The sequence below is a fragment of the Anthonomus grandis genome, chromosome 16 (assembly GCF_022605725.1).
Source record: "Anthonomus grandis grandis chromosome 16, icAntGran1.3, whole genome shotgun sequence".
NCBI classification, from domain to species: Eukaryota; Metazoa; Arthropoda; class Insecta; order Coleoptera; family Curculionidae; genus Anthonomus; species Anthonomus grandis.
In genome coordinates this window covers 13,794,909-13,813,122 of record NC_065561.1, presented here as the reverse complement: position 1 = coordinate 13,813,122, position 18,214 = coordinate 13,794,909, and the positions used below count along the sequence as shown (strand labels likewise).

The 18,214-nt window shown below is 35.6% G+C and overlaps 1 protein-coding gene across 1 annotated transcript in view; it reads left to right on the top strand.

Annotated features, from left to right (window-relative positions):
* The window catches only part of LOC126745840 (dynein axonemal heavy chain 7), a 94,037-nt gene that overhangs the window by 29,687 nt on the left and 46,136 nt on the right, over positions 1-18,214 (top strand). Inside the window, exons 21-33 of the mRNA XM_050453859.1 lie at positions 57-202; positions 260-508; positions 5,723-5,883; positions 5,940-6,111; positions 6,166-6,348; positions 6,418-6,771; positions 6,821-7,018; positions 13,847-13,970; positions 14,026-14,201; positions 14,265-14,416; positions 14,475-14,622; positions 14,678-14,890; positions 14,949-15,121. Of these exons, the coding sequence (XP_050309816.1) occupies positions 57-202; positions 260-508; positions 5,723-5,883; positions 5,940-6,111; positions 6,166-6,348; positions 6,418-6,771; positions 6,821-7,018; positions 13,847-13,970; positions 14,026-14,201; positions 14,265-14,416; positions 14,475-14,622; positions 14,678-14,890; positions 14,949-15,121 (2,449 nt within the window). The remainder of the gene's footprint in view (positions 1-56; positions 203-259; positions 509-5,722; positions 5,884-5,939; positions 6,112-6,165; positions 6,349-6,417; positions 6,772-6,820; positions 7,019-13,846; positions 13,971-14,025; positions 14,202-14,264; positions 14,417-14,474; positions 14,623-14,677; positions 14,891-14,948; positions 15,122-18,214) is intronic.

Here is an 18,214-nt window from a genome sequence, read left to right as displayed (position 1 = left end):
CAGCCTTAAATATCGATATTCAGTTAGAAAATATCCTGTATAGTGCTCGTTTTTAGGTATGAGAGCTGTTAAGTCAGTACTGCGTGCAGCAGGAGCCCTAAAATTGCGCTATCCAGATGAAAAAGAAGATATTTTGGTCCTAAGATCTATTAAGGATATCAACTTGGCAAAGTTCTTACATCAAGATGTACCACTGTTCCAAGTAAATCGTTGAAATATTATTTCCAAAATAAATTTCTTAAAGTTCCTGTTTCTTTAGGGCATTACTTCTGATTTGTTCCCCGGTATAGTTTTGCCTGAACCAGACTATGTGGTATTAAACAAAGCCGTTGAAGACACTTGCGTTACAATGAATATCCAATGTACACCAATTTTCTTGGAAAAGGTTCAGCAGCTTTACGAAATGATTGTCGTACGGCATGGACTAATGATAGTTGGCATGCCTTTTGCTGGAAAAACCACTTGTTATAGAGTGTTGGCTGACGCTCTGGGACTAGTGGAAGAAAGGGTAAGTTGATTGAATCAATTATGTAAAAAAATTGTAATGTTTCCTTAATTTTCACATTAATAAAGTTAAGCAAACCTTCCTTAGATAATAATATACCTAAGCAAATCAATATCCACGTCAAGTATCGAAAATCGATGTATTAAGATGCAATAACAAAATTTGTTTAAAATAGGGTAATAGAGTTTCTCCTAGTACTATCTTCTTCTTATCACGCCGTTTTCTCACGAACCCATATGGGTAACATTATTCCGGATGCAGCTCTAAAAATCTCAGTCGAACCATCCATCTTCTAATTCTTTCAACCAGGAGCTCTGCGTCTTCCAACAGATCTTCTTTCCTGAATCTTTCCTTCAATTATCAGCATTAGTAATTTGTATTTTTTGCCTCTGATTAACTCGGTGAATCCATGAGATCACAGTGATCACATGTGATCCCAGTTATGGAATCGAGAGTCCAGCCTTCACAACCGTACACAACAATACACTAAAGTACCTGACCATGCGCATTCTGAGCTTCAAGCTCGAATTAGGACTGGTGAAGAACTGCTTCATTCTTTTAAACATTTTCCTGACCTGCTCTATTCTATAACGACGTATCTTCCGCTTTGAGTCACACAACGAGTTGTTAGGAGAGGATGGTACCTGTTCGATATTTCTACAATTGATCAAAGGCGTTTTGGTGATATGTACCTTGGAGAAAACGACTAATTTGGTCTTGAAAGTCTTCATGTCTAATCGGAATCGTTCACTGTGTTGTGTAATCTGGGCCATCATTTGTTGCAAGTCTTATTTGTTATCTGCTAAGGTCACGGTGTTGTCTGCGTATCTTATATTAGTTACCCACTAAAGAAAACCGATGAAAAGACTGATAGAAAGATCTTCTACCTAGTTCCCAAAGAGGTGTCATACCAGAAGCCAACTGATAAGGACGTTTGGGACGCTTTAGGTTCTCTAAAGGAGGACTTGCTTGCCGAGGATCCAAGAAGCCCAGCAATTTCAAAACTCGCATGCGAACCTGGATGGAGGATGATTCGCAGCATGTTAGAAGTGATCTTCAGGTCTATAGGCGTGCAAGTTTTGGTGTGCTATTATAGTCCCCAACGTCGTTCTTAAGAAAAAATCTTTGATTGTTTCTTTCGGAAAGAGGTCTGCAAGTAGACATCCACCATTTTTGGAATGATCTCAGGACCAAATAAACTTAGGAAGGGGGCAGAGTAACGATAATGGAAACGCCGAGAATACCAGTTTATTCTCCGTCATTGCAGTCACAAGTCCCACCCCGCACGACATCTTTGAATACGCATGAAAAGTCAGCGAATCTTCTGGAATCATGGTCAGCCGAGTATATAAGGAGCCGCATCGCCGCTAGGAAGCACTTGATAGTTTATTACAGTAAGGTTCGGAGTAATGGTACAATATTGGAATTTGACTGAACCATAGCGAACGAGAAAAAGGCTACAATATGTTTGTAAAATTCCTTAATAATTATAGATGATCATTTAATACTTACGTCTTAATCTAATAGTGCATTCTTAAATGTCTTTATTCAGCCTAGCAATTTGACGAATCATAAGCACGTAGAGATTCTGAACTCTTCAACCTATGGTCAGGATTTGACAAAAGAACACAGAGGTTATATCATTTTGTCTATCTAATTGCAGGCTTAGTCTAATAAATATTAATTTAAATAACAGTGCCCAGTTAGGATGCCATTTGTCAGACATATCTACTCTTTCCCTCTCTCTCTCTCTTTCTCTCTCTCGCTCTTCAGACTCTTTTTTCTGCTCAGCGACAATTTTTCTATTACCACAGCCATACCTGGTAGCAATAGTATTGTGAGATTCACTCGTTTGCTGATCATATCTTCGCATAGGTTCAGCATTTGGACCTTATGTAGTGTTGATTCTGTGTTATCCGAGTGGATTTGCATGATTCTTCATTTCTTAATTTCGCTTGTGGACGTACGGTTTTAAACGTACGAGGAGTAATCAGTATACCGTGAATATTTTGTAACTTAGTTTATAATGCGTCTATTTACTTTGTCTCAGCTTAAAATTAACTTCGCATACGAACAATTCCTTTATCTAGAGCTTCAGGTGAAATTGCAGTTTAATTCCAGATACTGAGCCTCGCCAGAAAACCTTACCGTCATGTTTGAGATCCTTTCTTTCCTGGATAGACAGTTTTCCTCGCACCATTTTTAGTGTAGCTTGCAGTGTGCGTAGAGCCAGTTTGCAAGCCTACAAATTTGGCATGGTGATATTCTTTGAATGTGCTATTGTGTAGTATTCAATAATTAGGCTTAGGAGTGTTCTTCAGGCTCTCTAGGTTTCACAGGAGAGGCCATAATACCTCTCCGACAGCTTGTTTGTTCAGAGAGAGAAGCCTATTTAATGCACCTGTAAATGACCAGGAGTGCATCCTTATAGTTTACCGATCTTTCCAAACACCTTACAATATCTTGAAGGACTAAATGTGCGAATTGGACTAGAGTAACAATGATCTACAGTGTGTGCCAACAAGGTGTACGGCTAAGATAGCGCCTTAACTATACGAGGTAGAGCAAAAAGTTCTACAGCAAAGTTGTAGGGTTGACAAAAACCTACGAACTAAAAATATTTTTATGTATACCGGGTGTGTCACAAAAAAGTTACTATAAAATATGATTTTTTTTAAATGGTACGCCCTATATATTATGGTACTAAAATGTGAGGCAAAAAGAGTACTTTACTTTGGTATAACGTTTTTAAAATTTCCATGCGGCGTTGCAACGTAATTAATTTTTTTATTTTATTTTTTGCCTTTTAGAGGGTTCGTTTAAAAAATCATAATTAACTTAAAATTTATTTTGCGCCTATGAAACTTGTACCACAGTTAGTCTAGGGTACCTCCTCTAGGCTGACTATGATAATTTGTAATTTTTTAATACAGGATATTTTTAAAGAACTTTCAAACTTGCTGAAATTAAATACGCAATATCTCAAATTTTTTAAATGGAACACCCCGTATATTTTTATTTAATTAAGTTTATCCTTCAAATACCTTCATTTTTTATTTAATATATCCTATAGCTAAACCAAGTACTTTTTGAGATATTTTAACTTTTCTGTAAAATACTATGCATAAAACGGGTATTCTTTAAGTTTTGATCAAGATTGCTTTGAAAAAATTATTGAAGAATTAGAATTATTACTTTTCCTACAATTATTATTATTATTATTACATACTTGAAAAATTAACCAACACAATTATTCACCTAAACTGCTAAAAAAAACAGCAAAATTAAATTACATACTTAGTAGGTACTTACGTTTTTTTATGCATAAATTTACATCGTTACACTAATTTCAAATTTTAAAGATCAATTACAATTATTATAAATTGTGTTCAATATGACCTCCTAAATTTTGTACGCAAGCGTTTACCCTTTTTGGGAATGAGTCATTAACCTTTACCAACATAATTGGCGTGACTGTTTAGAAAATCTCCCGAATTTTATTTTTCATATTTTCACTTGTGGTAGGAGTTGTTTGATAGACTATTTCCTTCACATATCCCCACAAGAAAGAATCCAGTTTGGTCAAATCTGGGGACCTTGCGGGCCAAGAGACCGGCCCACCTCTCCCTATTCGCCGGCCAACAAAATGCTCATTTAAAAAATTTCTAATAGCATGGCTATAATGAGCTGGAGCGCCATCATGCTAAAACCAAATCCTATCTCGAACATGGTCAAGCAATGTTTGTAGAAGGACATTAAAATCGTTTTGTAAAAAGTTTAAATACATTTCACATTTTCATTTTCAGATGTTCATTAAAAAAGTGCGGTCCAATAACGTAATGTCCTATTATTCCTGCCCAAACATTAAGCGACCATCTATGTTGATGATGAATTTCTCGGGTGAAGAATGGATTGCTGGTGTCGTAATAATGAAAATTATGTTTATTAACACTGCTATTATTATGGAATGTAGCTTCATCCGAAAAAAGCACAAAATTTAAAAATTCAGGCTGACGAATCTTATTTTGCGCCCACTGACAGAAAGCCATTCTTGTTTCATAATCCTGCGGAAGTAATTCCTGCAACAATTGAATATGGTAAGGATAGAATTTTTCGCTTCGAAGCATACGAGATATTGATGTTGCACTAAAGGGTAATTCTTTAGCAAGCTGCCTAACGCTTTTATGAGGATCTTCAACGACACTTAAAGCTACTGTCATACTGTTTTCCTCATTTGTAACTGGCTTCACCCGTTCATGTTTTTCATAAATTACACTTCCTGTTCTCTCAAATCTTTTTTGATAAAGTTGCGCATAAATTCTAGATGCCAAAAGGCTATTTCTTTCAGCAGCTCCAAGGGCATATATCATATCAACAAATTCCTCACGAGGAAAATTCATATTGATTACAAAATGAACAATAAAAATTAAAAATCGATTAACTAATTTCTAAAATGGTTTTTGAAGAAGAAACATTGATCTAGTCTACTGCTGTCATGAAACTAATAATCTGACAATTATATGACATTTAAACCAATGTTTTTAGGCAATCTTGATCAAAACTTAAAGAATACCCGTTTTATGCATAGTATTTTACAGAAAAGTTAAAATATCTCAAGAAGTACTTGGTTTAGCTATAGGACATATTTAATAAAAAATGAAGGTATTTGAGGGACAAACTTAATTAGATAAAAATATACAGGGTCTTCCGTTTGAAAAATTTGACATATTGCGTATTTAATTTCAGCAAGTTTGAAAGTTCTTTAAAAACACCCTGTATTAAAAAATTACAAATTATCATAGTCAGCCTAGAGGAGGTACCCTAGACTAACTGTGGAACAAGTTTCATAGGCGCAAAATAAATTTTAAGTTAATTATGATTTTTTAAACGAACCCTCTAAAAGGCAAAAAATAACATAAAAAAATTAATTACGTTGCAACGCCGCACGGAAATTTTAAAAACTTTATACCAAAGTAAAGTACTCTTTTTACCTCACATTTTAGTACCATAATATACAGGGCGTACCATTTAAAAAAAAATCATATTTTATATTAACTTTTTTGTGACACACCCAGTATACATAAAAATATTTTTAGTTTGCAGGTTTTTGTCAACCCTACAACTTTGCTGTAGAACTTTTTGCTCTACCTCGTATAGTTAAGGCACTATCTTAGCCGTACACCTTGTTGGCACACCCTGTATAATATTTTTACTTAGGGCGGTATGGATGAACACAGAGCAGTATATACAATAATGAATCCAAAGTCAATTACTATGGGCCAGCTGTATGGTCAATTCGATGCAGTTTCACATGAATGGTCAGATGGAGTGTTGGCTGTAAGTTTTAGACAATTTGCCATGTCAACTAGCGAAGACAGGTAAAAAACGGTTTCATGAGCTTTTACAATAGTATATTTTCTAATGTAATTTTTAGAAAATGGCTCATTTTTGACGGTCCTGTAGACGCAGTTTGGATCGAAAATATGAACACCGTACTAGATGACAATAAAAAGCTTTGCTTAATGTCCGGTGAAATAATTCAGCTTTCGAATTCGACCAATTTGATTTTTGAGCCTATGGATTTGGATGTTGCCTCACCTGCTACAGTAATTAATTGAAATATTTTATTAATGTTATCGGTAATTTATTTGAAATTATAGGTGTCCAGGTGTGGTATGATTTATATGGAACCGAAATCGTTAGGGTGGAAGCCTCTGTTATCCTCTTGGCTTAACACTCTTCCAGCTTTTATTAACAATGATTTTTATAAATCGATGATTTTTAATTTGTTTGTTCGGTTCTGTAAGCCCCTTATTTGGCTTCTTCGTAAGGGAGGAGTAAAAGTAAGTAAATCTCCTTATGACACCTCTTAATTTATTCTTTGAGAATAATATTTGTGCATTATTAACTAGGAAATTGCCATAACATCTGATCATAACCTAGTCAAAGCCACAATGAACCTCTTTGACTGTTTTATGGATGACTTCCTAGACGAGAAGTATCGTGAACAAGTATCCGATTTGGATGTGAGAGCCCAAATTGAAGGATCATTTTTCTTCGCTTGTATATGGTCAATGGGTGGTACTTTAGATAATGACAGCAGAAATAAGTTTAACGTTCTGTTTAGAGCACTTCTGGAACGAGAATTTCCTCAAAAGGTCATAACCGATTTCGGAATACCCTTTGAGATTAACAAGCCTGAAAAGCCTTATATATTTACTTTACCTGTTGCAGAAACCGTTTTCGATTACAGGTTTATTAAAGAGGTTAGTTGTCTTAATTTTTAAGGCAAAAATTATTTATCGGCTATTGTAGGGTAAAGGAAAATGGAAATTGTGGTCCGATGAATTAATGAATGCGCCTCCGATCCCGAGGGACATACCAGTGAATCAGATTATTGTAACAACAGTAGAAACGATAAGAGGAATTGCTGTTATGCAACTGTTGGTACAACATAAAAAATCCATGATGATTATTGGACCTACTGGTACAGGAAAATCCGTATATGTGACAGTAAGTTGAACATATTATTTTTTAATTAAGATATCATTTTTCCTATAATAATTGTATAATATTTCTTATAATACTGATTTGTTTTTCTAATTAGTTACCATAGTATAAGATACAACCCAAAACTGATCAATGACAAAACATGATCAGTCACGGAATGTTCACATTGAACATTATTTATTTTTCAGGGACATTCAGGTAATGATCTGTCAAGAATTTAAATAATTCTGGAAAATCTTATTCAAAGATTGATATTCAGGAATATTTTATTAAAAATGTCTTAAGTCAGTTATGACTTGTAAATTGCGTTTATTGTTGCTTCTTCTATATTAAGATTTGATACATTGATTGCTCAATCATATAGGTTCAAAGTCTTAAATATCTTTAAAAATAACAATTTTCTTCATGTCGCCTCACACAGTAATGTCAAGATGACATTCGTTTTTTGAATCTGTAAAGAATAATATGTTATCAACAAAATGAAAGTAAAAGATATGTCTGGTCTATTCAGGGAATAGCAATTGTTTACGTTGCATCATTATTTCTAAACAGAGTATTACAAAGGTAAAGAACATTGGTGATTTAGTACTCCCGTCACGCCAGGTTAATAATGTTCTAACTTATTTTTTTCTGCTGATTATTATGCTGAAAATACATGAACCTGGCCCCTTACCCTATAAGAAAGGTGGTGGATGCTTTGCGAAAGATTTGTCTTGGTGCGTTTCTTGATATTGAAGCAACGTTTGTCAAAACTCCTTTCGCATTATTTTGCAAAACAGTCGGAAGCCGTGGCTCTGAATTCTCAAATAACAGGGTCTCAGGATAAAATCTCTGCATATGATAGTGATGCCTCTCAAAAAAGCTAATGATTAACACGCTACCTATTATATCTCTGGGAGGCAATGAGCTGAAACCCAGGACGGTATGTTTCTAAGCATCACACTAGATTCCAAACCCTCCTGGAACGATCATGCACATATGGGTGTTGAACCCAAGGTTTCTACAAAACCATTGAAATCTAATTCAAACAGCGGCAGCAATGGGACAAGACGCAACAATAGCAATTCCCTTAAAGCCCCGGTCGGCGGTTCCCTGACCTCTCCCTTTGATGGAGTTAAGGATCAGATGTCATCTCTTCTGAACAAACAGAATGTGAACACCAAAGATGTTATTGCATTATTTTCAAATATGCTCAATATTATGTTTGATCAGAGAACTGAATTGCATGAGGCTTTGCAGGAAATACGCAACCTGACTAAAGAAAAACCAGAGCGTATTGAAAGTCTGGAACAGGAAGTATCTACCTTGAAACAGGCGGTAAGTGACCTTCAAGTAGCCTTTTCTAGATCTAATTCTCAGAGTGAAGTGAAAACAGAGCACTCATTGCTACAGGTGGCGATTTTTTTAAGCAAATTGAAGAGCGAAAGAGGCGATCTAAGAACATTATGCTGTACAGTGTGACTGAGTCGACATCTGAGGATGCCAGAGAGAGAGTGGCGTTTAATACGAACAAAGTTAAAAGCTTGCTTCAGAACTTGGTGGAGGACAGAACAGAGGATCAAATTAGTAAAGTTTTTCGTGTTGGGAAGAGGGGTACAGAACTGAGACCTATCAAGGCTGTTCTTGCTAATGAACAAGTGGCATTAAAGATTTTGAGGAGCAGAGTGTATAGTGACACTGGTGTTAAATTAGGTCCTGATCAGACTTTTCTCCAGAGAAAGAGTTTAAGGAATCAAAGCTTACTCTTTCGAATCGCCTTAATAATGGAGAATAAAATCTGGGAATCAGGTACATTAGAGGAGTGTCCAAGATCGTGCCGTTGAAAAATGTGAGGTCTCAAGATGGTGATAACAACTCAAAAAACGATTAAGCTTATACTACCAAAATGTTGGTGGTACTCGCACTAAAATTGAACAATTTCATCACGGAGTGCAGACTGTGTCTGTGTCTGACTATTCTGTCATAATCCTAGTTAAGACTTGGTTGAATGAGGATATCTCTGACAGTGAAATCCTTGTGCCTGGGTATACCATCTACCGCACTGACCGTAGCCTGGAATCAAGTATAAAGATTAGAGGTGGTGGGGTGCTTATAGCAGTTAGTAATACATTTAGTTCTAGAAAAAATGCTACTCCTTACATCTCAGTGGAGCAAGTATATGTAGAAGTAAATATTTGCAAGAAGTCATTTGTTTGTGGTGGAGTGTATATTCCACCAAATGCTACACGCGATAAGTACGAGTTACATGGGATGTCAGTTCATGAAATCTGTGAAAGCTACCAACAATTATCGGTGCTGGTGTTCGGTAATTACAACCTACCTGAGGCGGTTTGATCAAATAATGTTGATGGGGTTTGTGTAGCTTGCAACGAACACTATGCAGCCCGAGATTTAGCTGAAATGTTTTCTTATCATAATATGTTTCAATGCAATAACGTACCAAATGACAGAGACAGATTTTTAGATTTAGTATTTTCTAATTTGCATAATGTTAATATTTCAGCTGCTGTTGACTGCATTTTTAGTAATAGTTTGCACCACGTTTCTTATCATATTAATATTCAAACTGACTCATCTTCACTAATGCTTGATGAATTTTATTTCGATTTTCGGAATGCCGACTTTGGGGCTATTAACTTTCATTTGGGGGCTATTTGACTCCCTCTTAAAATGGCTAAAGAGTTTCCTGATAGGAAGAACTCAGAGTGTGAAGGTGCATGGCTGTACTTCTGCACCTACTAATGTAGTCTCAGGGGTTCCTCAGGGATCTCACTGTGCCCCTCTGCTCTACAATCTATTTGTGAATGATATTGTTATTGTGATCAATCATAGTTCTGTAAGTATGTTTGCTGATGACCTGAAGCTCTACATGCAGATTAAGCAGGTGAATGATATAGCCAAACTTCAGGAAGACCTTGATGCTTTATGTGAGTGGTCAGGGATGAACGGATTGAGGCTCAATATTTCCAAGTGTTGCTACGTATAATTTCATAGAGGTTCGAAGAGATTCAATTCTACATATAGTATCCTTGGTAAGTCCTTGCAGTATGTGAATGTAGTCAAGGATTTGGGCGTGTGGTTCGATGAGCATCTGAGATTTGTTCATCACATCTCTAAAATAACTTTAAAGGGACTAAGAGTGTTGGGTGCTGTAAAGAGATATAGTTCACATCTCTCTCTGCAAGCCTATAGACTCCTTTATGTCTCATTGGTTAGATCTAATTCTGAATTCTCTTCAGTAGTGTGGTCTCCTCTATATCAGAATTCAATAGATATGATTGAGAGAGTGCAAGATGGATTTTTGCAGTGTGCTGCATTTAGAATGGGCATTAGCTTTGACGAGTAGCATCGTGAGGACATGAGAGTAAGACTTAACCTGGATACATTGGCCAAAAGGCGTGTGAACGCTGATCTTTGTTTTGTCTTTAAGCTGGTTAATGGCATGATTAATGCTCCTGACCTTCTTTCTAAAGTAGGTCTCAATGTTCCAAATAGAACTCTAGGCAATTTTGACCTTTATCATGTTCCTATACACAAAACTGAATATGGCCGTCATTCTCCTATCGATAGATCTCTGAGTGTCTTAAACGCTCATAACATTGATTTATGTAGTAGTTCACTGTCCGTTTTTAAGAATAGCCTGAGCAGACTACGGCTGTGTGCTGTGTGGTGTCAACTCAGTTCTTAGATAGATAGTTATACTTTTGAGTTGACCCTTTATTATACGTTTATATTTATTTATTTACATTGTATCAACTCACTAGGATAAGTAATCTATTATGTAATAATCTATTTTGTGCATTTATTTTGTAAAATGGGGATTCCGTAAATTTAATAAATAATAAAAATAAAATATCAAGTTTAGGCAGGCAGCCTGTGCACTTTGGACCTAAGGCTTTCGGTAGCACCTGGAACCTGCACCCTAAGATCCTTCACTGGATCTGCTCTTCTTAGTTAGGGGCCGATCCTTAGGGACCTTGCTCGGTAAAAGCAAAAATTCGAGTGCAGGAGACTCCAACGCCTCGCATTCCTAAACATTACCGGATCTACGCAAACGATCCTAACTATAGGCCTTGATACTCTGTTCAGCCTTCCATCCCTGGAACTTGCGTTACAATTCCACAAAGAGGCCATAAGTACTGCGTACATGCCACATATCCTTGGTGAACTACGGATTGGTGAAACTGATGGTACAAACTGGTAGAAGGTACGCCTTTTAATGCGAAGGCACTTTCTACAGTCTACTATATGGACTTCGTAACCCATATACCAGGCAGTGAGAAGTAAAAGGGTCTAGTGAGCCAGTTTCTGTGTTGGTGCCCCACAAGCTGAAGTATTTGCTGTGTCAAAATGTGGACAGAACATTTTAAATTGTAGACGCCACTCTGTTTCTATGGCAGATTTACCATTAAGGCAATTACGGTAGAAAATGTCACCATCAAGCTTGTACTAGAGTCTATAATGGTCCTGACGAAAATGGTGAAGAAGGACCTCAAGCCAAGTCTCATGTCAAGTCATTAGGAGTGTCTTAGTTCAAAGATCTTCTGTTCAGATCTGGCAATTCGGAAACAAAGACGTGAACGTAGTAAATTCTGTTTCCTTTGGGGTGCTTGATTAACGGGAGTCCGCTTGCCTCTCATGATTTTAATTACGAAGCAAATGTTCGAAATTGTCACCATTTGCCTGAAAACGGAACGTTAAAATCTCAGCGCATGCTTCACGAATCCGATCTTGCATGTTGTCTCTCATGGTACGTCGTTGTTGAAAAACAGTAAAAGACAGTCCTTCCACAGATATATATCTCCTCTGTCCTCGCTTATTTTCGGAGTAATTTTGGTGCATATATTAAAATGCCCACGATACGATGTAGAGAAATTACTGATTCTACTTTGGAATCAATAGTATGGCTCTGAGGTAGGTTGAGCTTGATCTCATATCGTACGCAACCAAGTCTTCTTGAAAATTCTTAAGAATACCGAATTTGCACATTATTTTCCAGAATTTAACACACTCTTCCTCAAGATCCTTCCTCAGACTTCTTCTGCCATCAACTTTACCCTGTAATAATAACTGTAAAAGGGAATATTTGTCGTGTCCAAAATTCGCTGCTTTTCTAGATTTTCGGTTGTTGTCCCAATTCGTTCTAGAACTGTTTCATTGAGTGCACAATATATCTAAAATATTTGAGGCATGCGCTGATCACATCACATTTTAAATGCTTTTAGTTGTATACAAAAGGCATCAGTCAAGATCCAAGCCTCTAAACTATGGGTATAAAACATGACAGAAAAGACATACCAACGAAGGATTCTTATTGGCATAATAATGATTATTTTCTAGTTACACAGGATACTCCTCATGCGATTAAATGAATTTTCCGAGCTCTTTCTATTCTAAATTATTTTTTTTGAGAGTGATCCCAGCCCTGGTATTCGTGCGTTCTTTGTTTTACTTACTACGGAAATGTGAGTCTTTTTACAGTTAAGTTTCATATCATGTGGCTACTATACGATCCATTATTCTTTGTAGGTCTGCGGTACTTGATAATGCCACTGTACTTTTGGCATCAGCCAAGTATAAAATTTATTAATCGTCTGCTTATCTGAGATTATTGATTATTCTGCCGTTAATAAATACACCGTCTATTGAGTCTTGTAATGCCCTGAATAACTTCTCTAAATATATACTGAATAATATGGTTGAGAGTATCTTTACAGGAAATTTTGCTGGTGTCTTTAATTCATCTATTCAGTTTCTGTCTTGATGCTGTACTTTATCAAATGTTCTTTTGAAGTCCAGAAAGGACGCGTGATACTGAACTAAGCTTTTCTGGTGCCTAAATTATTTTAAAAGTCTGGTATGTTCTGATCAAGTTTCTCATATATCTGTGAATGAAGAATATTAAAAAGCCTTAACCTTACCTTTAAAGATATCTTCATATATTTTATTAAAAAGTATTGTAATGATATTGGAAATGCCGAGAATATCAGCTGTTCTCATCATTCCGGAATGACACAAGTGGCACACCGCACAAATGTCATCGGATCTTCAGGAATCATGGTCAGCCGAGTATATAAGGAGCCGCGTCGCCGCTAGGAGTCATGTTCGGAATATTGGCGCGATATTTAAATCGGACATGAATAGTAGTAAATAAATAGGATGAAAATTTATTTCTAGTAGTCGTAAGGGATCGTGTTTAGTAGTGTGTAAATAAATCAGTTGAATATTTCCGTGTATTCGACTGTAGTCCATTATTTTTATTATCAATTCGAACCTAAACGAACGAGAAAAACGCTACATTATAGTCAGTTGTTTGAGCATTTCTCATTTAATTAAATTTTTTAACAAATTTATGAATTTTTACTAATATCGTTAATTGTCTTACAAGAAAATTGAATCTTTATGAATCTGGTAAAAAGGAGACTAGACAAGAGAAGAGAAATCCATCAAAAGAAAGATCGTAGAGGATCATTACAAACAAAATACTTATATCCAGAGAAAACATATCATCAGTGTATCATCAATTTTAAAAAAGAATTACTCTGTATAGCTTAAGATTGTTAAATAGACTTTTTGAGTAATGATAACAATGATAACATAAAAAGAAGCAAAAAAGTAGGGGTTCGTAAGAAACATTATATTAAATATTCTGACTTTCCACTTTTGTTCTTCAATTCGAATAACTATTTGAAAAGTCCAGGTCGACAGTTGTTATTTCAGGGTAATTATATAAGAATTGGAAAATTATATGACATATTCTCTTGTTATTCTTTTCCTAAAGTCTACACATCATCTGAATACCTTATAATCTATACTTTACTTTTCTTTCAGGATTTCCTGTTAAAGAAAAACGACACAAAAACATACATTCCTTTGTTCATAAACTTCTCGGCTCAAACAACTGCTAACCAGACACAAAATATAATAATGGCCAAACTGGATAAACGAAGAAAAGGTGAACACGTTAAATATATTAAACGACTACCATTATTCCAATAATGACATTTTAGGTGTATTTGGACCACCAGTAACTAAACGTTGCGTCATATTCGTGGATGACGTTAACATGCCTACTAAAGAAATTTATGGGGCTCAGCCCCCCATTGAACTTCTAAGGCAGTGGTTCGATCATGAAATGTGGTATGATCTAAAAGATGTTATTCCTATGAAGCTCATTGATATACAGGTAATAAGAGGCTTAGTGCCAATTTTTGTTAGAGCAAATATTAAGAAAATTATGTTTTTTTAGTTTATGTGTGCTATGTGTCCACCGACCGGTGGTGGAAACACCATAACTCCAAGATTCAGTAGACATTTTAATCATTTATGCATAGACGAATTCCAAGAGGGCACGTTAATAAATATCTTTAGCAGAATTATGTTATGGCATTTGGACACAAGGTTAATAATAATTTTTAATAATTTATTTCCATTTGATGCATAACCTTTATTGTTCCAGAGGATTTTCCAAAGATTTTGATCCATGTATAGAAGAAATTGTTTTAGCAACTTTGGATATTTATAAGCTAGCTCGCGCCAATTTACTCCCTACGCCCGCCAAATCTCATTATCTCTTTAATTTAAGAGACTTTTCCAGAGTTATACAGGCAACTCACCTATCAATGAAAAAAACATATATTTATTAAAAACAATCTATTTTAGGGAGTTCTTCTATCAGTACCAGAAGCAATGGAGGATTTATTAGCGATGAAAAGACTATGGGTCCATGAAGTATTAAGAGTTTACTATGATAGACTGGTGGATGATGCTGACAGAACCTGGATAATTGAGGCATTAAGAGAAGTTTGTAAGGATAAATTGGAAGAAGATTTGAATTCCATGTTTTCTAGATTAGCCACGCCGGGAAGTGTAGTTGTAAGTATTTTGATCCAGATGACCTAAAAAAATTTATTTATTTTTTGTGAATTTTAAGATTGGTGAGTCGGAACTAAGAAAACTAATTTATTGTGATTTTGCTAATCCGAAAGCCGATCAAAGGCACTATATTGAAGTACAAGATATAGAAATGCTGAAGACAATCACCGAGGGTTATTTAAATGAATTTAATAATATGTCCAAAAAGCCTATGAATTTAGTTCTGTTTAGGTAACTATATTTTTTTTCTATCACTATTTTTACAATAGTATTTATTTTATAAGTGTGAAACAAACCAAACTGTACAAGCGTACAGAGGTTTGTTACTTAAGCCGTTGGGTCAAGGATACTATCAATAAATTCAATTCATTTTTGGTTTTAATACTTTAACTTTTCGGCTTGAAATACCTTAATTCATATTTTAAAACATGATTGTCAGATGGCGCCGTAATCTAAAAAATGGAAACCAGATCCAGTGACCTTAATTCATGTTTTGAAGCATGACTTCTAGATGGCGTCATAGGAATTAATGCTGGAATGAATATTCTCGAATACAAACATTTGTTGCCCAAGCGGTTAGGTGAGATTAACGGCTCTACGAGTGTAGATTTTTGCTTCCACACATGATAAATTCTATACCTTTTATAGACACTTCACATATACCTGACCTTAAGATATTTATTCTAACGTGGATGATTCTGGAAATATTGTAAAAGCCTGCTCTGACTTTTCCTAAAGCCTCTATATTAATCCGGAGCGACTCTTCATAGAATCTAAGAAAGTCAGATGATATCTCACTCTAGAATATTACTGAGGCAGATCTTATAAACCCTTTAACCCTCCGTTAAGCGCGCATAAGTTTGTTACGTGGATAGTCGCGCGGGTGACATGTGTCACCCAACTCCTAATTATTAAATATTTGCAAAAAAATATTTCTTTATTTATTATTCTAAATAATTCGTAAATTAAATAAATATAAATACAGAGATGGTAGTGAAAAATTTTTATTTACTGATAAAGTGAGTATTACTAATTTTTAAAATAATTCGTGCATATTTCGCGCAGATGCTCTTCACAGGTCCACTGTTGGTATTTGAAGCACCATTTTCTTGTACTTTTATCTCTTTGACGTCGACACTGATAACAGCGCCCGCGCGATCCATTTCGGCGAGCAATAATTGGTTCAGCTTCCTCTCCATCTAATAACAACTTCGCCCGCCTTCGTAATTCTTTGGGAATAGACACAATATTTGATCGTCGTTCTATTTATGGCTTTATCAATTGTCAACTTACATTTTGTAAAAAATCAGTTCTTCTCACTGTTTTGTTAAAATTATGAGAATTATAAATGCATGCTGCGTTAATTCCTATTATATTAAGCAGGTCAAAAAAGAGTACCATAGGCCAGCGTCTCGTAGTTCTTGACACATCATAATTTCCACAAAGCTGATCGACCAAATTCACACCAATTTTTGTCGAATTATAAAATGTTATAATTTCAGGTTTGTTTTTACCGTTAGATGACTGGTCAATCGAAACACTATGATGTATAGTTGACAGTAATAATACTGTCTTTTTTTTTTTTGGACAATATGAAACTAAAGTTACGTCTTCCTGAAATCCAAAAATGGAAGACGCTGGCATTTTAAATTCATCTGGTAGAAATTCCTGGGGTATTTTACGTTTATTTTTCCTTATCGTGCCAACATATGTTAGTTTTTTATTATTCAGAAGTTTTTTAGCCAGAGGAAGGCTTGTGAACCAGTTGTCGCCCGTAATGTTTCTGTTACTACCTTGAACAAGCTCTATCAAACGTAAAACAATATTTTCGGCTGAGTTACTCATTTGGTATGGGCCATCAGGTTGCTTTCCAACATAGGATTCTAAATAAATAGTATAAGCTGTCTTGGAATCAGCCAAAGCAAAAACCTTTACCCCATACTTCGCTGGCTTACTAGGTATATACTGCTTGAAACTGCATCTACCTCTGAATGGCAACAGTTGCTCATCGACCGTAAGATACTCACTGGGACAATAATACTTTTGAAAATTATTGGTTTTTAGCTGATTAGCTCAAAAACTTCCCTGATTGGTGCAAGTTTGTCAATAGTTTTGCGATTTTCTCGATCTCGTATATCATCGAACATCGCAAAATAAATCTAAATCTTTTTTCGCTCTTGGTCAAATAACAAGATTCGAAGCCATTGCCTTTTGCGTTATCCCACAAAACCCTTCCTCCTCACAAAACCCTACCTTCTTCCTTGAATTTCCCAGAGACTCTATTAGATATAGCAGTCCAATAAATGCCTTGATTTCAATTATGTTCGTAGGCCTAGCATCACGATCACGTTGAAATTTACTGCGGATCTTTTCGATGTAAATATTAGTAGAATGACAAATTATACGTAATCATCCAAAAATAAACTTATAATTTCAATATCTGTTTTTGTCTCACGAGCATTATTTTTTGGACCAGGAAGGTGGGTAATGATATTGTGGGCTCTAGTACGAACATTTGTAATAGGATGTGACTTACGCCATTTTGTCGAAGAATCTTTCCCCATGTAAACATTTTGTGACAAATTGCAGTCATTTTCGGTGTGTGTAGATTCGACCACTTCCTCTGTATCACTAACTTCTTCCTCAGAGTCCGTCATGTGATCACTTTCTGAAATATGGTCAACCTCGTCTACATCACTTTCATCCTCAGCTTCAGAAATTGCGTCATCACTTGGCTCTTCAAACCACTTTAGCCACACCTGAGGATCCCTACTTGGCTCTACTTTCAGTTTTTTATTCTTTGGCTCAGACATTTTTCTAAAACAAACATATTCATGAATATAATAGCTTGGATATAAAAAATAAGACAAAATAATAAAAAAATCGAATGTTTTCCTAAAACATACATATTTATGTCCATTTGTGGAGTGAAATATTTAAAACAAATAATAAAAAATTATTGTCTACATAAATAAAATAATGTGAAATATTTCTAAATCAAGTAAATACAATATCACAAATCATGTAAAGAAAAAATAAATAAATTATACTTGCCTTATAAAGTAACGCGAATAGGCGCGCGGGTGACCTTTGTCCCCCAGGTAAAATAATCTATTTATAAACACAAAACTGCAATCACCACAACGTTGCCGATCGCGAAGATGCTTTCTCAAACAGAGTTGGGAAGGTACTAAAAGCGTCGTCTGCGTAAAGGTATCGGATATAATTTTGCGTATTGAATTGTACACGTGGGTGACAATGGTCAACCAGGCGCCTAACGGAGGGTTAAAGGAATCAAAAAACAAAGAAACTGCGGGTTCTGAT